Source organism: Nyctereutes procyonoides, unplaced genomic scaffold, assembly GCF_905146905.1.
Source record: "Nyctereutes procyonoides isolate TBG_1078 unplaced genomic scaffold, NYPRO_anot_genome, whole genome shotgun sequence".
NCBI classification, from domain to species: domain Eukaryota; kingdom Metazoa; phylum Chordata; class Mammalia; order Carnivora; family Canidae; genus Nyctereutes; species Nyctereutes procyonoides.
In genome coordinates, this window is record NW_026575040.1 from 1,226,940 (window position 1) to 1,247,384 (window position 20,445).

At 48.2% G+C, this 20,445-nt stretch overlaps 1 protein-coding gene across 1 annotated transcript in view; it reads right to left on the reverse strand.

The window, feature by feature from the left end:
- Positions 1–9,317, reverse strand: part of TSPAN3 (tetraspanin 3) — a 28,738-nt gene extending 19,421 nt beyond the window's left edge. The window contains exon 1 of the mRNA XM_055319955.1: positions 9,125–9,317. Within this exon, the coding sequence (XP_055175930.1) occupies positions 9,125–9,187 (63 nt within the window). The 5' untranslated portion in view covers positions 9,188–9,317. The remainder of the gene's footprint in view (positions 1–9,124) is intronic.
- Between the last annotated feature and the right edge of the window lie 11,128 nt (positions 9,318–20,445).

Genomic DNA, 20,445 nt, shown 5'->3' on the forward strand with positions numbered 1-20,445 from the left:
AAAGAAGAACAGAAGACAGTCATCAATTCATGTCCAGAACCGGCAAGAATCAAGACAGTGTTAAGGATGAGGACCACGTGAGGTCATTCAGCTAAAATCATAATGTTTGGGCAGCCCGGGTGGCCCAGCGGTTTAGCACCTGCCTCCAGCCCAAGTCCTGTTCCTAGAGACCCAGGATCGAGTCCCACATCGGGCTCCCTGCATGGAGCCTGCTTCTCCCTCTGCCTGTGTGTGTGTGTGTCTCTCATGAATAAATAAAATCTTCTAATAAATAAATAAAATAAAATCACAACATTTGACAAGTTCTTATCCGCCTGCATGAACTGCTCCTTCAGACTAATTTTTACCTCAAAGAATCAATTAGTAAAGTAAAAGTGACTGGAATGCTGGAAGAAAAAAACAGTCACGCAGAGGCAAGGTGAAAACTGTGTACTCCAGACACTGTGAGAGAGCAGATTTCAAAAAGAAAGCAGAGGGTAAAAATACCAGCAGAAATCCATCTTATGTATTATGTACATCTTTTAACATTTAGTTCAGTTTCCTGTTCACACATATTAGTTTTTTATGTACCACGCTTCTCTCCTGCAAGGAATCCACTGGTAACTCTACACGATGCATTTCAGAAAGCTTCCCCACACTCCACCTTTGTGCCATTACAAGCATCTTAAAAGTCACCTTAAATCTTTCAGCATTCTACATACCATAATATTCTCTAGTCCAAATATGCTTTGTTTCAACTCTTACTAATACCTTATATCATTATACACAACCGCTCCTTTACCAAGCCCAATGCCTGTATATTTCATTCACTTTATCAACTTTCTTTTTTTTTTTTTTAATTTTTATTTATTTATGATAGTCACAGAGAGAGAGAGAGAGAGAGAGAGGCAGAGACACAGGCAGAGGGAGAAGCAGGCTCCACGCACCGGGAGCCCGACGTGGGACTCGATCCCGGGTCTCCAGGATCGCGCCCTGGGCCAAAGGCAGGCGCCAAACCGCTGCGCCACCCAGGGATCCCCCACTTTATCAACTTTCAAGGGAAATAAAGGCTATTCCAAAGATTCCAAATCCTCTGAGAAACTAAATCTACTCTTACCAAGATTTTCTGAAGCTCTTAAAATAATATCATTTTCTACCTAACAAATCAGTAAGAAGGCCAAGCAGGGTGCTGGGTGGCTCATTCGGTTAAGGGTCTGCCTTCTGCCCTGACTCAGGTCATGATCCTGAGGTCTTGGGTTTCAGCCCCGCATCAGGCTCCCTGCTCAGTGGGGCGTCTGCTGCTCCCTCTGCCCCTCCCCCAGCTCACGCTTGCACGCTCACTCTCCCTCACTCTTTCTCTCTCAAATAAGTAAAATCTTTAAAAAAAAAAAAAAAAAAAGGCAAGCCAAGCTGTATTCAAAGATGTATGAGGGTAAAGGGAAAAGAACCCTCAGGTTGGAGCAGAGATCAATACAGAATAATCTTTTTGTAAAGAAATTTGGCAACACATACCATCCTCAGTATTTATGCTTCCGTATCTCTTAATTCCATTTCTAGGAATCTATCCTTACAAAAATAAATCAGACAGAAACAAAGATTTGTATGGAAAGTACGTTCATCAAAATGTTATAATACTGTAACGGAATTATAGCAAAAACAAAAGGAAAAGAAGAAACCCTGGCATCCAGAAGTACATTTGGCATTACAGCTTTTAACTATTTTGTTAAGGGGCGCCTGGGTGGCTCAGTGGTTGAGCATCTGCCTTCGGCTCAGGGCCTCTCCTGGGGTCCTGTGATAGAGTCCCACGTCGGGCTCCCCACAGGGAGCCTGCTTCTCTCTCTGCCTGTGTCTGTCTTTCTGTGTCTCTCATGAATAAATAAATATATAAAATCTTTTAAAAAATATTTTGTTAAATCACAATTTAGCAATATACTTGTGTGCTAAGGGAAAACGTATCACATACAGACATTTAAAAAACACACTAAAATACTGTTTGTCTCTCCATGTGGAGCTATGGTGATGCTGGTTTTCTTAAAATATTTTTTAGTGTCTTCTTAAAGAGCAAGTATATTATTGCATTATCAGAAAAGTAAAATATTTAAAATTATATATGAAATCAAGAATTTGTTGTTTTCTCATGAATGAATTTCTCTATGTGTCCTTAACCACCAATATAAAATAGGCATCTCTTCCACCCCAAATACTTTAGGCATCTCTGCCAATCTCCCGTTTATCACTTTTCTCTGGTCTACTTGGCTTTGACTCATCTTCAGATGTTTTCTGATTATCTAACATAATTTTGATTATTTCAGTACACATTATCCCCCCCCCACGCCCCAACATCACCTTTCAAGGAGACAAAAGAAAAAAAGAAAAAAATTCCTGCTTAGGCTTGCAGTTTTGACAATAAGCCTCTTCTGCCATCATTATCTACATCACCGCATTATTGTCACTATTCCTAAAGAAGAAATGTTTTAATCCTTTTACACCACTATTACTTTGATGATATTCCAGAGGTCATGTTCCTCAATTCTGCCCTATTTTCATTTTTTTCTGCATTTAGTTTTTTATGCCATTATTTATCTAGTTTAACAAACTTATTCACCTAATCCAATTTATACCTACCAGTTGAAAGACCCAAAAGTTTGGGTGGCAATGAAATTGGAGATGAACCAAATGCCAGAGCCAGATTATTTTAACAGCATGGAAACTGGCTATTTTCAGATTGTAAGGCCCCAAGGGTCATCTGAGAAGCATGGAGTTTAAACATGCATTTTTTTTTCCTGAGACCTTCTATCCCTATAACCTACTCTGACTACAGAAAGAATGAGTTTTTAATATAGAGCCTGAGATGCATAAACTTTATAGTTTGTCCATCCTTGGGGTCATGTATTTAACCCATAGCAGCAACAATGTAGATACAGTACATTAGCAATTACTATCGACCACGTTTAGCAAATTAAAGACACAGATCTATAAATGCAAGTAACTTTACTCACCTACTGATTCTACCAATGTATTAAGGTAGGGGAAGAAGAAGAGATAAAGGAAGACTTGAGACTGTCCATGAGTTTTATGAGATGGGGAGAGGAGGGAGGTGCACCTAGAAATTAAATTCAGTGAAGTCTTACATGATTTGGTCTATGTGCTCCATCACTCCACAGGCTGTTAGAGAAAAGGGACTACGTCTTTTGCTTCTTGTATTTCTCAGAAACAAGTAAAGCATAAATATTCAACAAGCATTTACGAGTGAATGATTTTTAAGGTAGACCTGTCTGGTGTAAGTATAAATTTTATGGAATATGTTTTCTGCAAAAATCCTAACCTGAACTGGATCTTATGTTATAAAATACATGAAAATATTTCAATACATGATAAACATTCTAAAAAGCTAATAAACAACCCATTTCTTAAATTCCAGCTAAAGAGAGCATTCCTGCATTTGGTCACCTGACTGATTCCAAGATCCCAATGCTGAGTCCTTTCAGCCAACAATCACTCAGAGCCACAAGGCACTTATCAGTGGACAGATGACTGAAAATGAAGTAAGACTGGAAACATTCAATGTCTTTAACTGCCAAAGACAAGGGAAGAAATAGGTCTCCTATTATGTACCATGACTTGCTTACTGACAGTTTGCTTTTCTCCTAGTGAACTGAAAAACAATTATGGGAAAAAACAAAACTGTTAGCTGAAGGGGTGTTCTGATGACACAGTCTTTGTCAGAGTAGTCATTCATGAGGATAGAAATACAGGAAACAGAGAAGTTAATTCCAGGACGTCTGAGGAAATTTCCAGTTTTAAAAGTTATCATATCCCCAATCCAAATGTGTATGATGTGCGGGAAAACACAAAATACGTATAAGGAGATTTCTGACAAGAAGGTTTCCTTGAAATAATGTAAAAGTTTTTTTTAAACAAAAGCATGACGGTAGGCGCACCAGGGTGGCTCACTTGGTCAGGTGTCTGCCTTCGGCTCAGGTCACGATCCCAGGGTCCTGGGATCCAGCCCCACATCGGGCTCCCTGTGCCTCAGGAATCCTCCTTCTCCCTTGCCATCTGCCACTCTCCTTGCTTGTGCTCTTTCTCTCACATAAATTAAAAAAAAAAAAAAAAAAAAGCACAGAAGTATAGTTAAATCTTCTTTTGGTAATTTGAATATACCAAGTATATTTTTGCCATTAGGCCTACAGGCTGTTCCCTGCCTTAAACGCCCTCATCACCATCAAATCACCCCCAAATCAGCTCCTCCTTAAAGTCCAGATTAAATTTCACCTTCTTTGCAGACCTGAGGCAGCCATTCACTCACTCTATGATATCACCATGTTTTAATTGTCTACACAATCACGTCAGTATCTGATATTTTTCTTGCTTATTTTTGCTTGCCCCACTAGAAAGTTCTGTAAGAACACCTTTACTGTCTTTTCCATCATTTTATCAATAACATAAGCACAAATTAAATGCTCAGATATCTGTGCTATATTTAACAAAGCACTTTTGCTTAATTATAATATACTTAGAAGTACTACATCAAAATAATTTCTTTTTTTTTTTTTTAATTTATGATAGGCACACAGTGAGGGAGAGAGAGAGGCAGAGACACAGGCAGAGGGAGAAGCAGGCTCCATGCACCGGGAGCCCGACGTGGGATTCGATCCCGGGTCTCCAGGACCGCGCCCTGGGCCAAAGGCAGGTGCCAAACCGCTGCGCCACCCAGGGATCCCTCAAAATAATTTCTTTAAAGATAAATCTTAAAGGTTATATATGGCTTTCAAATATGATTTGTATGTATAGGTACTTTATATAAGTGAATGATGATTAGTGAAGGTGCCACAATCTGAAGTTATTTCTAAAGGCATTTAAAAAGTGTCTGACTTCCTGTAGTACTTCCTACTCCAGAGGCGTGTTAGTGTTACTATTGCCTCTCACACAGATGAAAAATAAGTCTGAATAGATAGGTCACATTACAAATTCTAAAGCATAGACAAGGTTTTCTCTTGCAGTCCCTATAATGCCTAAGACACATAATAGCAAAATAGATACTAGCCAATTGGCTTTTTCTTATAGGGTAGAAAAAGGGCAATTTGTGTTATATGGAACTTGACTGAATTCTCAACTAATTTACCAGAATAAAACTTGAAAATTAAAAAATACTGACTTAAGCTTGTTTTAGACGGGGCCTCCTCTGGGTCAGATCAAACGACCCACTGAATTAATTCTTTTTGGCCTTGGTACAAAGGTGCAGTTTAGAGAAGAGGCTAATGACTACGCCAATAGTCTTCAACATTTAGTCCATATACCTCAAACACTCCTGTCTTCCATAAAATGTCATGGTCTAGCACTAATATGCTTACATTTAAAGGTATGCCACTCCGAGATTCAAGTTGTACACCTGACTTCCCTTGTCCAAAATTATCTTGCAAGCTACAAACCCTAACATTCTGGAATTTGGTAAGGAACTCTCTAGTTCTAACAAGCCAGCCTTCAGGATTTTAAAAATGATTGCTCCTTTTAGTTTGTGTCTTTCCACAGGTAGCTTTCTTACACTGCACTGTCCAAAAGGATCCAGACCAAGTCCACATTAACAACTTTGACTGTCAGGTCATGTAATGCCAAGCCCAAGTATTTCAGGTACATAGCTCTTTCAACAGCTCATTGAACACTGCCAACTAAAAGAGGACTATCAAGATATTAAATGGTATAGTTTAAAGAACTTGCCAAAGCAATTAATCCACGGTCAGCCAGTATCCATAATTCAGCCAATACCATCTGATAGTAAAGAACCAGTGCTACAGAGCTATAAAGTCTTCACAAAGTTGCCCAAGGGAACCTAGGTAAACTCTGGATACGCTCTATGCAGGGAATGTTTATTCTTCCCTGTGTGTCTGTGTGTTAAGGCATTAAAAGGAAGGAGGGGCCGCTATATAAGAATACACTTATTAAAACTGAAGAATGGGGACGCCTGGGTGGCTCAGGGGGCTCAGGGCTGAGCGTTTGCCTCTAGCCCAGGGCCTGATTCTGGGATCCTGGGATTGAGTCACGTGTCGGGCTCCCTGCAGAGAGGCTGCTTCTCCCTCTGCCTGTGTCTCTGCCCCTCTCTCTCTCTCTGTCTCTCATGAATAAAATCTTTAAAAACAAAACAAAACAAACCCTGAAGAATGCATTACAAATTCTCAGAACAAGTTAACATCTGTTGTATGTACTTCCTCATAATGACCTAATGTTTTAAACTGACAAGTCAGTGTAGTTTAAATGATGGTGCAGGCTCCAACCAAGGTTAGAACTAGTATGGTTTAGAGACAGTGACTCGACCTTGGCCTAGGAGTCCCCTTCTGCTTCCAAATCTTTTAAAATCACACTTTGCTCTCACATCATGGGCTCTAAAGTACGAGACAACCTGGTTTGAAGGCAGGCTCCCACAGCCTGGGTGTGCAACTTCAGCTCAGTAAACCTCAACGCCCTCATCCGTAAAATATGCAGGAGAGGATCTGCTGCCAGATGGGGCTGCTGTGAGGACACTCACTGTAAAGTGCTTAGCACACTGCCTGGTGTCAGAAGCACTCAAATGTTAGTTATCCTTACCAGCATTGTCAGATTCCAACAGTCTGTCCTTTGATCCTTTAGTAGGAGACGCATCTCAAACTGTTTCCTCATTAGTTATGTTCCGCTAATCCTGCTCTAAGCCACATTCCCACCCCACCCCCATTGCTTAACTTCTCACATCTCACAAAAGCTTTACTATCCTGCTAACCTAGAAAAAGGGTATTTTTACTACACAGTATGACTTTAGTCTTGGCAATAATCCACCACAAAAAAGCACAACTAAAGTTCAATCTAACATCTCTTCACAGAAATACCAGCAGTACATATACTTACAGCGTTTCTAAAGATTCACAAGCCATAAGAAAAAAAAAGCAAAAAAAAACTAAAGATTCACAAGCAATCACTTAGAATTAACCGATATTTTATTTATTTATTTTTTAAGATTTTATTTATTAATGAGAGACACAGGCAGAGGAAGAAGCAGGCTCCATGCAGGGAGCCTGATGTGGAGCCTGATGATCCCAGGTCTCCAGGGTCACGCCCTGGGCCGAAGGCAGCGCTAAACCGCTGAACCACCCAGGAATCCCCAACTGATATTTTAGAGTAAATGACAATTATTATTTTTTTAATTTTTAAAGATTTGTTTATTTTAAAGAGAAAGTGCATGCAAGTGGGAGGGAGGGAGGGGCAGAGGGAGAGAGAGAGACTCCCAGGCAAATTCCCCAGAGTGTCAGCCAGGGTGCAGGGCTCAACCTCAGGCCCTGGACATCATGACCTGAGCCAACATCAAGAGTCGGACGCTTAACCAAATGAGCGAACCAGGCGCCCCCCAATTTTTTTTATTTTATTATTTTTTTAAAGGAACCCAACTTGGTTTCCTTTTTATTATTATTATTATTTATTTATGATAGTCACAGAGAGAGAGAGAGAGGCAGAGACACAGGCAGAGAGAAGCAGGCTCCACATACCGGGAGCCCGGCGTGGGATTCCATCCCGGGTCTCCAGGATCGTGCCCTGGGCCAAAGGCAGGCGCCAAACCGCTATGCCACCCAGGGATCCCCAAAAATTTAAATAAAGAAAATAGTTCCTGTATTTTCTTTAAGATTTTATTTATTTATTCCTGAGAGACACACAGAGAGAGGCAGAGACACGGGCAGAGGGAGAAGCAGGCTCCCTGCACGGAGCCCGGAGCGGAACTCGATCCCAGGACCCGGGATGACGCCCCAGGCTGAAGGCAGAGGGTTAACCCCTGAGCCACCCAGGCGTCCCTAGTTCCTGTATTTTAAATATTTTGTTTCATTGACAATTCCAGTGCCTGAGACTGAACAGCCTAGAATCCACTTGATAATTTATTTTTCAAAATCAAATAGCTACGCCGATAAAAAATCCCAAGAACCTGTACAGGGTACAAAGCCAACCAAGTCTCTGCCTAAGCACCTTATTACCTAACAGCTGTTTCTCATTTGAAGATCCTGGAAGAATTTTTTTTTTTTTTTTTACTTTTTACTTTTTAAAAAGGTCTGTGACTCCCACTAAGGTGTGAGAAGCGCTGCTCTAGCTGGAGGTGACCCCAGGAGCCCCCGGTGGCAGGCGACTGTGAGCAGCGCTCTCAGGACCACCGCGGGTGCGGAAGCACTGAAGGCTGGGCTTCTTTCCCGATTGGGGGGGGGGGGGCGCAGGTGAGGGAGGGGCACAGAGGCAGGGAGGCACTGGCGGGGCAGGTGTCTAGGCCCGAGGCAGACCGGCTGAGGGGCGCACCTTCCCGCACCACTCAAGGTTTTCCCAGTCACAGGATGCGAGGGAAGAGACGCTTAACAGAATCTGGGGGGTGGGTGCAGGTGGGGCAGGTGCAGGTGGGCCGGGCCTCCCTGAAGCGCCCGGTGAGGACGGGCTGCGCCCAAACGAGATGCCCGGACACCCCGCTTCTGGGGGCTGCCCGAGAGCGCCCGGAGCCCCCCGAATGAAGGCGGGCCCTGCTCTCGGACCCTGCTCGGCGGGCTCACCACTGGGCTCACGCTCGCCGGCGGCCACGGCGCACACAGGCTTCCCTGTAGGTACCCGTCGTGTTCCGTGTCCCGGCCCGGTAGCCCCGCAGCCTGCGGAGCCTAAGCCCGGGGGCGTCCGCGGGGACAGGAACGGGGCCGGGACGGGGTCGGGGACGGAGATGGGGACGGGACCAGAGCCTGGGGACCGGGTCGGGGAAGGGGATGGGGACGGGGTCGGATATGGGGACGAGGCCGAATCCTGAGGACCGGGACGGGGTCGGAGACAGGGACGCGGACGGGTCGGGGGATGGGGACGGGGCCGGAGCCTGAGGACGGGGACCGAGATGGGGACGGAAACGGGGACGGAGACGGGGACGCGGACGGAGACGGAAACGGAGACGCGGCCGGGGCCCGAGCGCAAGGCGCGGCGCCTCCGCCGCAGAGACCGCCGGGCCGACCTCGAGTGACCGCGCGGGGCCGCCCAAAGCCCCGGAGCCCCGCCCGCCGGCGCCCCGCCCCCGCGGGACCCTCGCCCGGAGCCCGCCCGCCGCCCGCCGCCCGCCGCCCGCCGCGGCCTCCCCGCCCGCCGAGGCCTCCGCGCCCCGGGCCGCGCTCACCCAGAAGATGAGGTTGAGGAACACCAGCACGGTCTTGGAGGACGTGATGCCGCACTGGCCCATGGTGCCGGCGGCCCGGAGCCCTGCTCGGCCGGCGCCGTGGCCCCGAGCGCGGCGGCAATGGCGGCGGCGCCTCCCGCCGGGAACTGCTCGTCCTGCCGCGCTCCCGCAGCCCCCGCGCCGCCGCGCAGCCCCGCCCCAGCAGCCACCTCGCGCCTCCGCGCAGCCGCCGCAGGGCCCCGGGCCGCCGCCGCTCCCCGGCAACCGAGTCCCGCCCCCGGCGGCGCCGGCCAATCGCGCTCGCGGCGGCGGCGGCGAGGCCCCGCCTCTTAAAGGAGCCGAAGCGCCGGCCGCGCCATGGCCTCGGGCCGCCCTTGGACGCGCGGGGCTGGCTGGGGGTTTGGCGGAGCGAAGAGGCTGCCCCGGCTGAGCCACGTTCGCCGCGCGGGCCTGGCGCTTGGTCGGAGCGCACGACGCCGGCTGCCGCGCCCTCCTCCCCCGGAGACGCCGCATCCGCGGAGCCCCGCTGCTGGGTCAGGGTGGCGGGGAGCCGGAGGCGCCGAGGGAGGACTAACCGCCAGAGCCCGGAGCCCGGGGGCCGCGGAAGGGAGACGGGCTCGCGCTCGGCGGGGCGAGGCGGAGACACGTTTGTGCGGGTGCCGGGTGCTGGGTGTCGGGTACTGAGTGCCGGGTGCTGAGTGCTGGGTGCTGAGTGCCAGGTGCTGACTGCCGGGTGCTGCGTGCTGAGTGCCGGGTGTCGGGTGTTGGGTGCTGGGTGCCGGGTGCTGAGTGCCAGGTGCTGGGTGCCGGGTGCTGAGTGCCGGGTGCTGGGTGCCGGGTGTTGGGTACTGAGTGCCGGGTGTCGGGTGTTGAGTGCTGGGTGCCAGGTGTCGGGTACTGAGTGCCGGGTGCTGAGTGCTGGGTTCCAGGTGCCAGGTGCTGACTGCTGGGTGCTGAGTGCCGGGTACTGAGTGCTGAGTGCCGGGTGCTGAGTGCCAGGTGCTGGGTGTCGGGTACTGAGTGCTGGGTGCCGGGTGCTGGGTGCTGAGTGCCGGGTTCTGGGTGCCAGGTGCTGACTGCCGGGTGCTGGGTGCTGAGTGCTGGATTCCGGGTGCCAGGTGCTGACTGCCGGGTGCTGGGTGCTGAATGCTGGGTACTGAGTGCCGGGTGCTGAGTGCCGGGTTCCAGGTGCCAGGTACTGACTGCCGGGTGCTGGGTGCTGAGTGCCGGGTACTGAGTGCTGGGTGCTGGCTGCTGAGTGCCAGGTGCCGAGTGCTGGGTGCCTAGTGCTGACTGCCGGGTGCTGGGTGCCGAGTGCCAGGTGCTGGCGAGGTAGCAAGGTCAAGCTCAGCCTAGGACATTTGGGACCAAGACGGGGAACGTCACGGCCGCCTCTTCTGCATTGCAGCCTTTGCTGTGTTCGCAGACTCTTGGGCTGGTCACAGCTATCAGCACTTGCTGGGCGCTCACTGCCCAGCACGACCGTGGTGCGGGTGTCAGGCAGGCCCTGGGTGCAGCCTCAGGGACAGGCTGCTGCGGTTGGGGGTCGAGGCTGAGATGAGCAGGGGCTCTGGCGAGGAAACCGCCGTCTTTCTGGTTCCGACCTGTGCCTCCCGCCAGCACCGCCCTCGAGATGCCCGGGCCGGCCTGGCGCCCCTGCTCTTCCTCAGGCTCCTGAGCTCACCATCCTCCGCAGGCGCCCCCAGCAACGCCTCATCTCTGCATCCTGTTCACCTGCACCAAGTAGCAGGTGCCATCCCTTCACTTTCCAAACTTTTTTTTTTCAAAGATTTATTTATTCATTTATTTATGATAGAAGCAGAGGGAGAAGCGGGCTCCATGCAGGGAGCCCGATGTGGGATTCGATCCTGGGACTCCAGGATCATGCCCTGGGCTGAAGGCAGACGCTAAACCGCTGAGCTTCCCAGGGATCCCCCACTTTCCAAACTTCTGAGCAGGCACCTGTGCGCCCTCGGCCGGCGGCGGGCTCCCCACGGCGAGCAAGACGCTGCAGCTGGCACTGCGGAGCACTCATCTAAACAGGCCCGTGGTAGTTTATGGCCTGATGTCGGGCGTCGTGGATAACAATTCGGAGAAGGGGGGAGGGAGGGGGGAACATCCCGAGGAGAGCCCGCTGGAGGAGACCCCGCTGAGGTCAGGGAGCAGCCCAAGGGGCGGTAGCAAGCCTCAAGGCCCCGAGGCAGGAACAGCCGAGAACCTCCTGTGCTAGAGGTCATCGGGAGCGGGGACAGTCCCTGCGAGGCTCTGAGTGGGCCGGTGCCACCCTCCGACCTCAGGTACCATGCTTGCCACCACACCTGCCTCAACCATTTAAGGAACTGGTCGTGGCTCAAGGCCCGATTCTCTTGGAGTGTCTGTCCCCTTGCTGGTCCCTGCCCTCGAAATCTCTCTGCTTTACTGCTTTTCCTCCTTCTCCAAACCTTTCCTTTGCATTTCTTCATGCTCATCCCATCCTTTCCCAATTCCCTGAGGAAGCCTTCATTCGTTGTTCATTCCCTGGCACCTGCGCCCCTAACCTGGCCTTCCCGGCTCTTGCCTTCCCCTTGGGTGGTTCTCCACCCCCAGCCCACATCAGATCACCTGGGCCACACACCTTTCTTAGGGGGACGCCTTAGGAAATTGGTCCTTTTAGGGCAGCCTGGGGGGCTCGGCAGTTTAGTGCTGACCTCAGCCCAGGGCGTGACCCTGGGGTCCCGGGATTGAGTCCCACATTGGGCTCCCTGCATGGAGCCTGCTTTTCCCTCTGCCTGTGTCTCTGCCTCTCTCTGTGTCTGTATCTCTTATGAATAAATAAAATCTTTTTTTTTTTTAAAGGAATTTGGTCCTTTTAACAGCCCCCTAGGTGCTTCTAATGTTCTGCAGGAATTCCAAACCACTGGTCTCCATCTATAAACATGCTCAAGGCTCTCCAACCTGAGGAAAAAAAAACAAAACACCTTTTTCACTTTCACTTGTGTTTTTCTTCCTCCACCAAAGTTCCTGAAAGATCATCTAGTGCGACACTTGTCAGACGTCATCGTGCACACGAATCGCCTGAGGAGCTCATAGGCTGCAGAAGCTGATTCAGAAGGTGGGGCTGGGGCTCGAGGTTCTGTGAGTCTCCTGGGCTCCCAGGGGTGTCCGTGCAGCTGATGACTCTTTGTAGGGAACTTCTGGTCTGGACTCTCGCTTTGGAGCCCCCTTTATATCCATTGCCTCATGGCTTTACCCCACAGCACCACTGAAATTTGTTCCCACCGATGTCCACCCCCCCCCCCCACCTTACCTCTTCCCTGAGGCACCACATATAATGGTGAAGGGCACGGGCCTTGGGCACCAGGCAGCCTGGGGTCACAATACAGCCCTCCCACTCGGTAGGCGGGCGCCTCATCGTGGGGGGGTGATCGGCACACGGCCTCACGTGGGACCTCGAGGATTAGGGATTCGGCCCATTGGGAGCTGATAGCACAGAGCCTGGGGCCCAGGCACTTCATAAGCATTGATGTTTTTCATTTTACGAGACCCCCCGACAGCATTTGATTCCATTGACTCCTCCCTGCTTAAAACTCTCTTCTCCCGTAGCTTCCAGAACACCCCCCTCTCCCAGTTCTCTGCCCGCCTTTGGCTGCTCTGGGACGATGCTTCCTGGGGCTCTGGCTTGGGCTCTTTGGCTTCCTCACCCCCCGGGCTCGGTACTTACCCGTCTTACCCAGTGCTTTGGATTCAGTTACTGCCGAAGTGTAGAACTCTCCCGAATCGAGGGCTATCCACATGTCCACGGCCTGCTGCAGGGCTCCGGGGAGACTCATTAATTCATTCAACACAGAAGTTTTGCTTTCTTGCTCTGTGTCTGACCCTACGCCAGGTGTGGGGATAGAGCAGTGAAGAGGTTACACCTGGGCCAAGACCTCCGGGAGCTCACAACCTGGAACGGAGATTCCATACTATTTCCGCAATTACTGGTTAAAGTACAATTGGAGTAAGCAACGTGAAAGAGAGGCGCAGGCTACTGTAGGGTGTATAATGGGAACCCTGGCGTTGTCTGGGGGTGACTCATGGGTTCTCCAGACTCAGCATATCCCAAACCAAACTCCACTTCCTCCAAACCTACCCTCTTCTGCCTGTGTGCTTGCACTTGATGACAGGACGCCCACCATCATACCCGGGCCACCGCCTGGGTGTCATGACCCACACTCTTCCTCGCTGACCCCTTCCACCCACTGGGAGACTCCTCCTTTCTAGAAAATCAGCCTTCTCAGGGAACTCCTGACCTTCTAAATGCCTACTGCCCAGTGCTCAAGTAGTCTGATTTTATCTTTACTAGTAAAGTTGCACCTAGAAAAAAAAGCAAATGAGGGGTAAGGGACATCCCCAAAACACAGCCCCACCGTGTGTCCTGTGGCTCCTGACCCATGACGCACCTGTCCGGGGGACAAGGGGAAGATGGACTTGGGCCTTTTCTCGATGATCGTTGGCTTATAACTCCCTCCAGTAAACCCTGTTTTTTAATCTGTACTGTGTGACATAAAATGCATTCTGATCCACGTAGTGTGACACAAAAAGTGTGACACTTTTAGTTTTATCAAGAAGGAAAAAGATTATTTCCATTATAAAAGCAATGCCTACTTATGGTGATTAGTGTCTTAGTTTGACCAGCCCTGCAGCCTGATGTGGGACATTACAAATAATAATAACAACAATGCAACATCTGAGTGTAGTGGATATTTGTCTTTTTTTGAGCTTTCCCACATTTGAACACCCTATGTATCTGGAAGGATCCCCATTGTATGGACCTTGTGGGAAGCCAAGCAATCCTCCCTGCACGCAGGCAGCTAGAACATGGGCACATGATATTGTTAGTGAATCAGATGATCCTGCCCAGAAATCCAGACCATGAGAGAGTGACACAAAGACATAGGGACAGTTGGAATATTTGTTACAGCGCGGCAGACATCCAGAAGCCGGCAGCAGTGATGGCTACAAGCATGTGGTGGCACCCCGGCAACAATCCCCTGACCACACCATTGACCTTGGTTTGACCTTGGTTGAGTTTTCTCTCCTACTAAGCCTTCCTTAGCTTCCAAAAGATGCTGAGAAGCCCCTGATGTTCTTAAATGAGTCCTTTATAGCTTAAGGTAGCTGGAGTCAATTTCTGTTATTATTTATGATCTAGAATCTTTTTTTTTTTTTAAGTATTTCTTTAATTGAGAGGGAGAAGCAGAGAATCCCATGACCCTGAGGTCATAACCTGAGCTGAAACAAAGACTAGGATGCTTAACTGACTGAGCCACCCAGGTGCCCTTTTAAGCTAGAATCTTAACAATGATTTTTTTAAATTATTTTTTTATTTTAAAGATTTTATTTATTCATAACACACAGAGAGAGGGAAAGAGGCAGAGACACAGGCAGAGGGAGAAGCAGGCTCCACGCAGGGAGCCCGATGTGGGACTCAATCCCGGGTCTCCAGGATCAGGCCCCGGGCTGAAGGCAGGTGCTAAACCGCTGAGCCACCTGGGCTGCCCTTAACAATGATTGTTACAGAAAAATTGTAAAGTTTTAAAAAGCGGAAGGAAGAGAAAAACTTATTGCTCTACATCCAGATAAAGATTACTATTAATAACTTCCAGTCTTTTACTATATACATATTTTTGTCATAATTACATGATTACATAAAATTTGATATACTCTAAGCTGATTTTAAAATTGTATGATTTAGGGATCCCTGGGTGGCGCAGCGGTTTGGCGCCTGCCTTTGGCCCGGGGCGCGATCCTGGAGACCCGGGATCGAATCCCACGTCGGGCTCCCGGTGCACGGAGCCTGCTTCTCCCTCTGCCTGTGTCTCTGCCTCTCTCTCTCTCACTGTGTGCCTGTCATAAATAAAATAAAAAAAAATTAAAAAAAAATAAAAATAAAATAAAATTATATGATTTAGGGCACTTGGTGGCTCAGTCGATTAAACATCTTGATTTCGGCTCAGGTCATAATCTCAGGGTTGTAAGATCAAGCACCGAGCTGGCTCCGCGCTGGGTGTGGAGCCTGCTAAAGAGTCTCTGTCGCCCTCCGCCCCTCCTCCGCCTCTAAAAAAATTGTATGATTCAAAAGATGACATATATTCATTGTAGAAAATTTGAGGATACCAGAAAATAAGAACCCCTGCAAAAAAGCTACAACCCAAGGATAGCTACTGTTCATAATTTGGTGTATTTCCTAAAAAATTTTTTCTCCATTTTTACATAGCTGAGAATACACTGATTATTATGCACAGTTAACTGAGCAATTTTAACTGTTCCAGATAAAAGATGGTACCAAGAGGAGTCTGGGGATGACTGTGGATAATATCTGCCGTGCATGTGGCGTAGTACTCAATACCAATTAAAAAACCTTAATAGATTCTGGGCTTTAAAGATGCAGAAAATCATTATGCAAGTTTCTTGGCAGTATATGATGCTGCCCTTCACAACTCTGCTTCTAGTGACAAAAATACAGAGGACATTTTGTTCAGTGATTTTCCTGGAACAGAGATCCAAGCTCTTAAAAAGTTTGTCCATTGCTGGCAAGTCCTGAAACAATAGGAACCACTACCAGTGTCATCCAACGCGGCAAGGACACCACGTGAACTGCAGAATGAATTACATAGCTCGAGAGACACGGTTCCGGGGCCTGGGGGAGGCATGGAGCAAGGAGGCCCACTCGGTGGGACAGACCAGGAGTCCTGGGACGAGACTTGTGAGGCCTCACTCTTTGGTCCTTACTCCTTAGCTGTTTTGTGACTTTGGGGAAATTAAATTCTCTTATCCTGTTTTCTCATCTTTAAAACGAGAAATGACATTTGCTGATTTTTTTTTCCAGATTTTTCCAACTATCTTCAAAATGAAGGTGGATGGGTGGATGATAAGATGATATATGTTTAATACATGGGACACTATTTATTTATTTATTTTTAACATTTTAACTTTTTTTTTATTTATTTATGATAGGCACACAGTGAGAGAGAGAGGCAGAGACACAGGCTCCATGCACCGGGAACCCGACGTGGGATTCGATCCTAGGTCCCCAGGATCACGCCCTGGGCCAAAGGCAGGCGCCAAACCGCTGCGCCACCCAGGGATTCCCCATGGGACACTATTTAATCATGGAGACCTAAATAGGTGAATAACTATAAAGTGCTCGGCTTTCTTGTGGTGCTGCAGTGTGCACACATGACGTAGAATTCATCTGGATCATGGAATTCGAGAAGACTTTTAGGTCCTTTATATCACAATTTCTCATTTCCTAAGTTATCCCTTTTTAATTAAAATTTTTACTAATTAAAACAAAAACAGAAAAGTACACAAACCATAAATTCACAATTTGGTTGTACCAACATGAACGTACTGGTGAAGCCACTGCCAGGTCAAGAAGCAGATGACCAACATCCGAGATCTCCCTGTTGGTCATTGTCTTCACTATCCAGATGTCTAATACCATAGATGAGTTTTGTCTGTTTTTGAACATTTTTAAAAATGATTTGATGTATTTATTTGAGAGAGTGGGCTCATGAACCGGGAGAGGGGGAGAGGGAGAGAATCCAGCAGACTGCGATGAGTACGGTCCCACGACCCTGCGACTGCCACCGAGCCAAAACCAAGAGCTGCATGCCCAACCAACCGAGCCACCCAGGCCCCCGGTTTCTGAATTTTTTAAAGTTTTTTTTTATTATTTTTAAATTTTTTTCTGAATTTTTTATAAATAAAATCACGCAGTGCATACTTTTCCATATTATGTTCATGGAATCCATCTGGGTTGTTGCATGAGACAGAAGTTTATTCATTTTCATTGCTGAACACAGTCAAGGGTATGATTAAATCATGATGGATTTGTGCATTGCATTATTCAGGAACATTTGAGTTGTTTCCAGTTTAGGCAATTTAGAATAGTGTTGGTGTGAATATTCTTCGTCCTTCAAGCTATAAACATGGTGTACCCTTTCTCCCTTGATTTAGGTTTTCTTTAACCTCTCTCCGTAGTGAAGTATGTGGTCTTGTACACCCTCCACTAGATGTGGTCCTAGATATTTGTGGCTTTTTTGCTGTCATTGTAAATGGCATCATTTTTGAATTCCACTAATTGCAGGTGGTTAGTAGAAGTACTACCGATTTTTGTTTATAGACAGTGGACCCCTCTTGCTTTGATAAAAATTAATAAAGTTTTTGTCTTCCTATTTGACTCATTTTTGTTATCATTTCCTTTCTACTTGGGCTTAGGTTTCTGTTTTATTTTTCTGACTTCTTCCTCCGTAAGTGGGGGTCATCTTCTGTTCCTGTTGTCTGGTCTCTCTGACATTCTGAATCAGCGGAGGTTATGAAAAACTGTGTATCATCATATGCATCATTACCAGGTCTCCCTTCCTTCTCTCCTCCTACCTCAGTGCTTTGCCTTGAGATTCTTCACCTTCCAGATGGTTAGTGACAGCCCTCGTAGGCTCCCCTTTTGTTATTTTGGGATCGCAGCCTCATTTAGTTGCAAAAAGGTGGATACAAGCACAGGAATTTGATGCGGTGCCTGAACAGCTCAGTCACTGGAGCATGTGACTCCTGATCTTGCGGTTGTGAGTTCAAGCCCCATATTGGGTGTAGTGATTACTTAAAAATAAAATCTTTCCAAAAGAGGGTACAGGGGTGGTGCAGTCGGTTAAGCAGCTGACTCTTGGTTTCAGTTCAGGACCTGATCTCGGGGTCATGAGATCAAGCCCCACACTGGGCTGCATACTTGGCATGGAGTCTGCTTAGGATTCTCTCTTTCTCTCCCTCTGCGCCTCCCACTTGTGTTCTCTCTCTCTCAAATAAAAATAAGTAAATTTTTTTTTTTAAGGGATGGAAATTTGAGAATACTGCACCGGCTACCTCAAAAAAGCAGCCCATTTACAGCAAAAGGGCAGTTGTGTTTTCTAGTTGTTAAATATTTGGGGTCTCTGGATGGCAAAGAGGATTAAGTATATTTCCATCTTTATTTACACGAGTGCATTGCTTTGTTTCCTAGTTGAGGCCTGGGCAGGCAATTGCTTTGTCTTTCAGATTCTCATAATTGATTGTCAGTTTTGATTTTCAGAATTGTTGTGCATTTTTGTGTGTATGGGCGAAAGTGCAGGCAGCTATAATAGGGGCTGCTCTCCAGGCACCATTTAAAATAAGACATCCCCTGGAATGACACTTTCTTTTCTTTTTTTCTTTTCTTTTCTTTCTTTTCTTTTCTTTTCTTTTCTTTTCTTTTCTTTTCTTTTCTTTTCTTTCTTTTCTTTTCTTTTCTTTTCTTTCTTCTTTCTTTTTCTTTCTCTTTCTTTCTTTTCTTTTCTTTCTTTCTTTCTTTCTTCTTTCTTTCTCTTTCTCTTTTCTTTTCTTTCTTTTTTCTTTCTTTCTTTCTTTCTTTCTTCTTTTCTCTTTTTCTTTCTTTCTTTTTTCTTTCTCTCTCTCTCTTCTTTTCTCTTTTTCTTTCTTTTTTCTTTTCCTTCCTTCCTTCCTTCCTTCCTTCCTTTCTTTCTTCTTCTTTATTTTTTTAAAAATATTTTATTTATTTATTCATGAGAGACACAGAGAGAGAGGCAGAGACACAGGCAGAGGGAGAAGCAGGCTCCATGCAGGGAGCTGGACGGGGGACTCTATCACACCCTGGGCCGAAGGGAGGCGCTAAACTGCTGAGCCACCCAGGATCCCCCCATTTCAAAGATTTTAATCATTCTCTTTATCTGCTGAATAGGGACCAAACTCCCAGCTTAGCTACATGATCTTTTGTAACAAAGCCCCTGGCACAGGCTGTGGCCATACCAAACTATTATTTATTGCTCTCCAAAACCGCCCTGCCCCTCTCCCCTCCTAGCCTTTGGACATGTCACAACCATGGGCTGGAATGCCCTCACTCACCTGCCTTGACCTTGAAGGACCCTGCTCATCCTTTATGATTCAGCTCAGTTATCACCTCCAAGAATAATTTTTTAAAAAGATTTTATTTATTATTTATTTGAGAGAGGGAGAGAGAGAGAGCGAGCACAAGCAGAGGGGAGAGGGAGAAGCAGACTCCCTGCTGAGTGGGGAGCCCCACGTGGGGCTCTGTCCCAGGCCCCCGGGATCATGACCTGAGCTGAAGGTGGATGCTTAACTGAGCCACCCAGGGGCCCCTCTAAGCAGGATTCCCTCAAGGTGGGTGGAATCCTCTTGCAGAGTGCCGACAGCCCCTACCCTGCTCCCCGCCAGGCATCCTGCAGTCAAGCCACTTGCCATATTGGCTTGGGATGGACTGTGCTAGGAGCTCTTAGGAGAAAGGACTCTTTCTAGCGTCTCTTTACCCTATGCCCACGTAGGAAGACCTCAGTTGATTCAAACAGTACGGCTCCTTCTGGGCCGGGAGCAGCTATGATGTGGTTCTTGCGGTATCTCGGTCCCACACAGGTGACGAGCTAGTGCACCAGAAGGCGAGGAAGGCTTCATCTACTCCCATAGGATCTTCTGTCCCTGCTAGCTGGGTCCTTGTGCACGCGCAGGCCAACAGACAGGCTCCCTGCCCCCACCCACCCCCGCCCGTGGGCCCAGCTCTGTCCCACAGCCCCAAGGGTAGGAAAGAGACGATGTGAGGAGCCCACGTGAAAGCTGCCCCTTTTTGCTGTCAGAGCCCCAGCCAGGGAAGCGACCTAGCCTTGGGGTCAGGCTGTCCTGGAATCAGATCCTGATTCTGCGCCTCCAGTGTCACCTTGTGAAGTTCGTCACCGTCTCTGGGCCCCAGTTTCCTCATCTGTAGAGTAAGGTTAACGACTTCCAACTTGCGAGTGGTTGTCAAGATGAGATGAGGCAACAAAAGTGAAGGGCAGTAGGAGTCCAATTCCCGGCACATAGTGGCTGCTCAGAAAATGCTTCCTAGTTACCAGATGGGGTGAAGTCTCACTGAGAATACAGCCCGTGGCCCCCGATTGTCCTTGTGCACAACTTGCCTTCCAGAACACACTGGGGGCCCCAAGGGAGGAGACGGCCTGTTGGCACGCATGGCCCTGCCCAGCCCTGGGCCCACGGACAGGAGGCTCCAGGCATTGTCTCCCCGTGGAAGGAGGGCGCGGAGCAGGGGCTCCCAGGCCGTCCTGCGGCCCACGGGGCACAGGCGCTCAGACGAAATACTCGCTTGGGTCAGGTAGAGACACGCAGTCGGGCCAACTCAGGGCGCCCGACCAGAGCCAGAAGCACAAAGTCTCTGTGGGAACGACGTCCTGGCCCGACTGAACAGCCGCATAAGCTAAACAATGCATCTACAAAAAGAAGGAAGGGGGGCAGGGCGGAGAAGACAGAGGCACTCTTGGGAT